The 7,330-nt window shown below is 38.6% G+C and overlaps 1 protein-coding gene across 1 annotated transcript in view; it reads right to left on the bottom strand.

Annotated features, from left to right (window-relative positions):
* rttn (rotatin) overlaps nt 1-7,330 on the bottom strand; it is a gene marked incomplete at both ends in the record, with an annotated part of 38,099 nt that overhangs the window by 29,759 nt on the left and 1,010 nt on the right. Inside the window, 6 exons of the mRNA XM_079259721.1 lie at nt 346-514; nt 770-920; nt 2,206-2,320; nt 2,520-2,610; nt 2,703-2,801; nt 2,974-3,163. Of these exons, the coding sequence (XP_079115847.1) occupies nt 346-514; nt 770-920; nt 2,206-2,320; nt 2,520-2,610; nt 2,703-2,801; nt 2,974-3,163 (815 nt within the window). The remainder of the gene's footprint in view (nt 1-345; nt 515-769; nt 921-2,205; nt 2,321-2,519; nt 2,611-2,702; nt 2,802-2,973; nt 3,164-7,330) is intronic.

Below are 7,330 nucleotides of genomic sequence, written 5' to 3'. Positions count from 1 at the left end.
TCTTGTGTGGGCTCCTAGTGTTGCTACTACTAGTTTTTATCACCGCTGAAGCCACAGGAGACTTAACTTATTTGCAAGAATTTGCAACAAATCTAAAAAAACATTAGAACTTAGAACTGTTTGACGACAACTCTGATTCATATAAAAATAAACGCTAATAAACCACTTCTTCACTCGAAGTGTGAGCATCTCAACCAACAACATGACAAAGAACATCTAGAGAAATAACACATTATACAAGAGCAGATGTAAAATAAACTGGATGCCTTCTTCTTTAAAAATTACAAACTTCATTTTCTTCTATTCAGACAGTGAGCTTATGTCAAGTTATCTTCATGCACACACTTGTTTGAGGCTGCATCGCCGTCTTGGCCATCTCCTCTGGCTCTCTGGCTCATACGCCCCACTACAGAAGGTCGGGGGGAGCATTCTGCCCCAGGAGAGGAAGTCTGTGAACGCTGTGTGCCCATAACTTCCTGGGTGTAAGAGAAGGACGAGTTCTGCGACACATGATCTAAACAAAACCGAGGAAAAAAAAGGACACATTTGCACATTTGTTCCACACTTACAAAGCAGGCCGATTGAGTGTTATAGTGTTATAACACACCCCAGGTAAGGAAATTACTGGGATTAGATTGCAAATCCATTTCTCATGAGCGTCTGAATTAGAATAAATACAATAAGATGTGAGAAGATTTAAAAAGTAACTCATCGCCACGGACACGCCTCATATTAATGAATCACGATGCTGATTAATGAGGCAGGCTACCTTGCTTTGCAGAGAAGAAGCCGGGATCTTGATGAAACCGCAGTCTCCTCCTCAGAGCCACACAAAGCTGCCGCAGGCAGGAAATAGCAGATGAATGCAGGTAGCTCACCTCACTTTTACCTGAACCCAGCAGCAACACAGACCAAAGCTTCTGAAAATAGAAAAAAGGAGAAAAAAAAAACCAGAGGAGGATGTTGTATTACTCTCAAGATGGATTATAGGGGAAGATGGTACAACCAGTTAGCATTTGTTTTTGTTTATGTAAAAAGAGAACTTGGGTAGAGAATGTAAAGCCACACATAGGAAAATCTTTTCCACCAGTGGCTTCTTCTGAAGACGAGGCTGCTGGGTGACAGAATGCTAATGCTACCCTGAGAACAATGTCATTTTATGCACTACTTTATTAACACAATAATCATGCTTGAAGTGGCTCACTGAGGCATAATGATGTCTCATCAAATACTTTGTGTGTACCAGTGGAATGAAGGGGTTCAGACAATAAATTTACTTTGTTGCTACCAAGAAACTAGATACATGAAACAGTACAGCTCCTTTCTAAAGAGATAAAAAAAAACAAAAAAAAAACTTGCAAACTTTGGGTTTATGACCCCAGGCAGCAATTGTTTGGCATACCTAAAGAAAAAGCAAAGAAAAAAAGATGAGAGAAGGTCGCTGATTGTTTGGAGCGTGTTGATGACTGTCCTGTTACCTAGTAACACTCATCCTAAAGGAGCAAAATGTTTCACCATGGACTTTCACACTTTGCAAGAGGAACATTTTAACCAAACTACATCCTCACAGAAATTCTGAAGCTATCCAAGCAAAGTAAAGCTCCTGAGAACCCGACAATGTATTAGCCGATCAGGGACATGAGTTCGCAAAAGATGTTTGGTTCAAGGATGTTACTTGATAGGTTATTATTTTGAGAGTGGCCCGAGGAAGCACCTTATAAATCCATTAGAATTCACTTCATTTCATTAATGTGATGAGAATAAATAAAACTAGTGTAGATGGCAGGAGCCCAGAGAAAATGACAAAAAAAAAAAAAAGGGAAAAAAAAAAAAAAAAAACTCTTTTCAGTGGTTTTAAAACCAAAAAATAAAAATTAAATAAAAGGTGCAAAAATGGAGACAATTTAAATCATATAAGTTTTAAATCAACTCAAGCACAACATACAAACAACTGCAAGCAGAATTTAAAAAGGTTGTTAGTGGACTATTTCAAGTCAATATAAGCTCATATTTAGTTTAAAAAAAAAAAATATTACAAAAAATATATTACTTATTATATAATAAAAAAAAAGGGAATTATAAACATTGCATTCATTTTAGTCTCCATAAGAGACTATTTACTTTATATTTCAAACATAAAGAATAGATACATGTTCATGTGTACACACAGATCATCTTTATAGGAAAATGGATATGTAATTGTACCTTTACAATTCCGGGTCTTTGCAGGAAGATCTCAGCAGGAAAGTCTTGCATGATGACGTCACACAGAAGCTCACATGTTGTTCTCACTAAGTTGGGATTGCTGCTTCCCAAAGAGCTGTAAGAGGGAATTGGGACAGATATTTGTACACTTTGTAATTCAATATCACATGTTAATATGTAAACTGTCAGACTAAAAAATGACAGCGAATAAGAAAGATTTTAAGGGTAATCTGTACATATTAGAATAGCTAAACATCAAACTGCAGCTTTTTCTGGAAAGCCGGGGACTATAATGTGGCGGCATAGTTTCTTACCCCTCATTGGAAGAAAGTATGTGTCTGTCTGTGTTTGTCAAAGTAAGCCATGGAAACACAGAAAACTTTAGACATGTCACAGACTCATGTACTGCACAAAAAGCAGAAATAAAACAAGTCAAACATCTGAAGGAGGGTATACCTTTTAGAGATCACCCATTGCAAATTTCAAGCAAGAGTCACCTGCAATCTTCTGCAAAGGTAAATCTGTGTTGCTGGGAATGCTCCTGTGGAAATAACCCATCTTTTGCAAATTCTCTTCAGGTGAAACAACCAATGGAGCTACAGCAGAGAGTGCAGATTCATTACCTGAATTTTTTTTTTTTTTTTTTGCTTCAAGATCATGAAAAGTAAAAAAAAAAAATAAAAAAAAGAAATCTGCTTTTATGCAAATATAAGAGTTCAAAATGACACATTGTCAACATAAACAAATATTTGCTTCAGCTTGCAACACCTGTTGGATTTGTACAAAGGGGTCTATGCGAGTAGACAGTTGAATGACTGGGGAGCAGATCAGGAAGCTGGAACAGCTGGTCCAGAGTTCCGTCGATGACAGCTCGCAGTCTGGGCTCCATATTAGGAGCTAGCTGAGTGAGAAAGTCCACCGCCCCAACGTCTCTCAGCATCTGGGCTGCGCCTGGATGCTTTGAAGACAAAATAAACACACGTGAAATGTAAACCAGAATATTCTGTGAAGTTAAAGAAGAGGTTGCATGTGTTTTACTTTCAAAATGCAAAAATGAAAGACCCTCATTAACATTCTGCACAGGGCCTACATTGTGTTTGTCAGCATTTTTAATAATTATCAGGGTCAATCAATAATGCAAGATCATTTCCAATCACCTTTATAAAAACACCTGTATAGATCTATCGATATTTGTATATTTTCATGTCATTTCCCATCAATTTGAAATTTGTTTTGTGTGTGTGTGTGTGGGAAAATGCAGAGAACGTGCAGGTTATTTTTCCTTCTCATATTCTCTGATGGGCTTCACACCCAAGGAGGATGCAAACCACATCAAACTTTTCTCCGGTGGGATCCCCCCTCAGTAGGCTATGCGTTTAAATTCAACATTATGTGGTGGCTGCAGTCTGCTGTGAAGTCTCATCTTCAAACGTTATCATGGCATAATTTTCCACACATGACTGAAACACTGAGACAAAACAACACACAGAGGATAGGAAACAGTCCAACTTCCAAAATATCCTGATGAAGTGAATAATGGTGGTTTCACTGAGTTGAGTTGCTCTAAATTTAAATAGAGTTCAGATGTCAGATAACCTGATAATGTTAATAAAACAAATATCGGATCCATTTTAAGGTGTTGGATCACTTAGAAATTCCTACAATAATGCAAAAAAAAAAAAAAAAGACAAAATGATTCGGCTTATTCAGCTGCATCTCCGTGGTGGATATGATGTCTCCAGCATAAGACTGTCTGTTACCGATTCCCTCCGGCTTGCCAGATCTTCTGGTTAAACCTCAGTCCTGATACTTCTGGACCTGTCTGCTACTTTTGACACAGTGAACCATCAGATTCTCCTATCCACACTCTCTGAGCTCGGCATCTCTGAATCTGTCCTCTCCTGGTTCGTGTCCTACCTCCCCGGAAGATCCTTCAGAGTATCCTGGCAAGGAGAAGTGTCAAGCTCACATGAGTTGAAAACAGGCCAAGCTTGGCCCTCTTCTCTTCTCACTATACACCTCCTCACTTGGTTCAGTTCTCACGGCTTCTCCTATCACTGTTATGCTGATGACACTCAGCTTTTCCTCTCCTTTCCTCCGAATGACACAACCATCTCAATGAGAATATCAGCTTGCCTTGCTGATATCTCGGCATGGATGAAGGCTCACCACCTTCAGCTCAATCTGTCCAAGACAGAGCTCATTGTCTGCCCAGCCAATCCTTCCCTACATCCACAATTAAGTGTGAAGCTTGACTCTGTCACACTTATGCCTTGGGGTCATGGTGGATGACCAGCTGACCTTTAAGGTCCATGTTGCCTCGGTTGCCCATACCTGTCGATATGCTCTCTACAACATCAAGGGAATCAGACCGTACCTGACAGAACACACAACTCAGCTGTTGGTTCAGGCTCTGGTCATCTCACGCATTGATTACTGCAATTCCCTACTGGCAGGTCTGCCTGCATGCTCTGTTAAATCTCTGTAGATGATCCAAAACGCCGCAGCGCGTCTGGTTTTCAACCAACCCAAACAAGCTCATGTCACTCCGCTGCTAATCGCTCTTCACTGGCTCCCGGTTGCAGCACGCATCAAATTTAAAGCTTTGCTACTGCCTTACAAAACAATAACTGAAACGGCCCCCATCTACCTTCATTCCCTAATTCAGGCCTACACTCCCTCTTGACAACTACGTTCCATCAGTGAAAGATGCCTCGTGTTACCATCCTTTTGTGGGACTAAATCACTAGCTAGATTCTTTTCCTCTGTTGTGCCACAATGATGGAATGATCTCCCAAACTCTGTCCACTCTGCAGAGTCCCTGTCTACTTTTAAGAGCAAGCTGAAGACTCAGCTCTTCAAGGAGTATAGTATACTTAGTATAGCTATATTTAGTGGAAAGTTGGAGAACTTAGCCCAGTTCTTTGCAACAAACTTCATGGTATTAATTCTTTGTATTTTAACATAGGTGATATGATGTGGTGGAAAGGGAGTAAACAAAAAAACAAAACAAAACAAAAAAAATAGCCTGTAGCACTTCATGGATGGACTTGTCCACTAGCACCTTCCTACGATTTCCTCTACTGTTTGATTTCGTGCTTGTGTTGTTCTCACTCATATGTAAGTTGCTTTGGATAAAAGCGTCTGCTAAATGACTGTAGAATAGAATAAAAAAGACCAGTGTTCCCATCTTAACTTCACAAGGAGAATTCAACTTTATTTGTATAGCGCCACTTCACAACAATGAACCTCTTTATTACACCAGGACACTGGTGATCCATTAGTACGTTTAACACCATCCGGTGGTAGTGAGATGTTAAAAAATAAACAATAATAATAAAAAAATAAAATAAAACAAATCAGGATTTCAGTCTGATTTTCAGGCTGATTAAAACACATGTTTTTCATTTGACCTTCTCTGCTGGTTGGATGTGCACGCGTGTCTGTGTGTAGCATCTAGGTGAGACTTCGCTGTGTGCAGTACAGTAAATGTAGAGAGAAATGAGGTGCTGTGGTGTCAATAAGATTTTACAAAAAACATTACTGTAGTGGTTCCCAATCTGGGGTCCCAAAAGAGCACAGGGGGGTCCTGAGGATATGAACAATCAGAGCTATTGTGATTTATGTCCACACATTGTTCCTATTTTAGCAAAAAAATTTGTTAATTTAACTTTGGCTTTATCAAAAAAAAAAAAAAAAAAAAAAAAAAAAAAACAGGGCTCAGCTGGAATTCATTTTTATGGTAAGAATCTCACTTTTGAAAGCATAAAACCAATCATTGTTTCAGTGCGGTGTGGGGCAGGGGGTGCATGGCTTTCTTAGTATGTGCATGCAGGAGGTCTTCAAGGAAAACAGGTTGGGAACCACTGCTCTAAAGAAGTGGAAAGTGGAAAGAGAACAAGTATCACCGAGTGTTTCTTTGTAGCTGTTCAGCTTCGAAAGAACAAATGAAAAGTTTGGAAACACTTTTAGTCGATTACAGTATTTTGCCCCCTTAAAGGTACAGTGTGTCAGAGTTACTGACATCTAGTGGTAAAGATGAGCATAGCAATGTCTTCAAACGCCAAGCACAGTTGTGAATCTGGTGACCATCAGTGGTCAATGTTCTTCCAGATATAAAAACATTTTCTATCTGGATGTTGATCCAGTGGCTTCAGATGCAGCTTTTACTTCCTTACAGGTATATAGTTTTGGTGCTTTTTAAGGCATTACTTATCTCAAATCATGCTCAATCGCCTATCAAACCAAGCCAGTGTTGTAGTTTTACATCTTAGAGGGTTCTCACTTCACACAGAGTTGTTAGTCAGAAACACCACAGAGGCACAAGTTTGGTATTGGCAGCATCCATGCATGTGGACAAAAGCAAATAGATTTAAGTCGTAAATGTATTCAACATTTACGACTCTTAAATGTTGAATACATAACACTTGTTTAGATCAAATTATTAGATTCCACAAAAAACACAGTTTTAAATGATATGTATACAATTTTTTATGACATTGAACTTTGCTTTTGTTACATATGGACTTTTAATAAAGTGTTATTATATATTGCAGGAAAGTCTTATTAGTTACCTTTGCAAGAAGGTATTACTTCTAAGGATTGTGATTCTGTAGAATGAGCTAAACACGTGGTTGGTCCCTCAAAAAAAGCACCAGAATCTATTGCAGTATTCTCCTGTTGGTAATCCCTATTTGTTTGAGTTGTTCGGTGGATTGCATGATTGCACTCTTCTGGAGTAGTAAGAAAAAAAACTGTCATCAATTTGACACTTTTTATATTTTATCCTGTACGGAATAAATCAAACTTGGAACCTCCTCCTCCTGGTTACAAGTGTTCAGTTGCGCTCAGGTCTGGACTCATGGTAGGTCGTTCCATCTTCTCTTCTCCAGAATACTATTTTTCCCTGAGACGATCCTGAGAATGCTTAATGTGTTGGGTACTACCCATATGATCGCTGCGTTGCTCATTCCACACATACATGATCCTTACAATTTATACCTTGTTGAAAACATAACCTATCAGGCTTTCCGATAATATTTTTGGCATTATATATATATATATATATATATATATATATATATATATATATATATATATATATATATATATAATGTAAAACATT

Source organism: Telmatherina bonti (assembly GCF_933228915.1).
Source record: "Telmatherina bonti genome assembly, chromosome: 20".
Taxonomy (NCBI): Eukaryota; Metazoa; Chordata; class Actinopteri; order Atheriniformes; family Telmatherinidae; genus Telmatherina; species Telmatherina bonti.
Note: the sequence above shows the minus strand (reverse complement) of the source record. Positions and strands in the feature narration are given on the sequence as shown.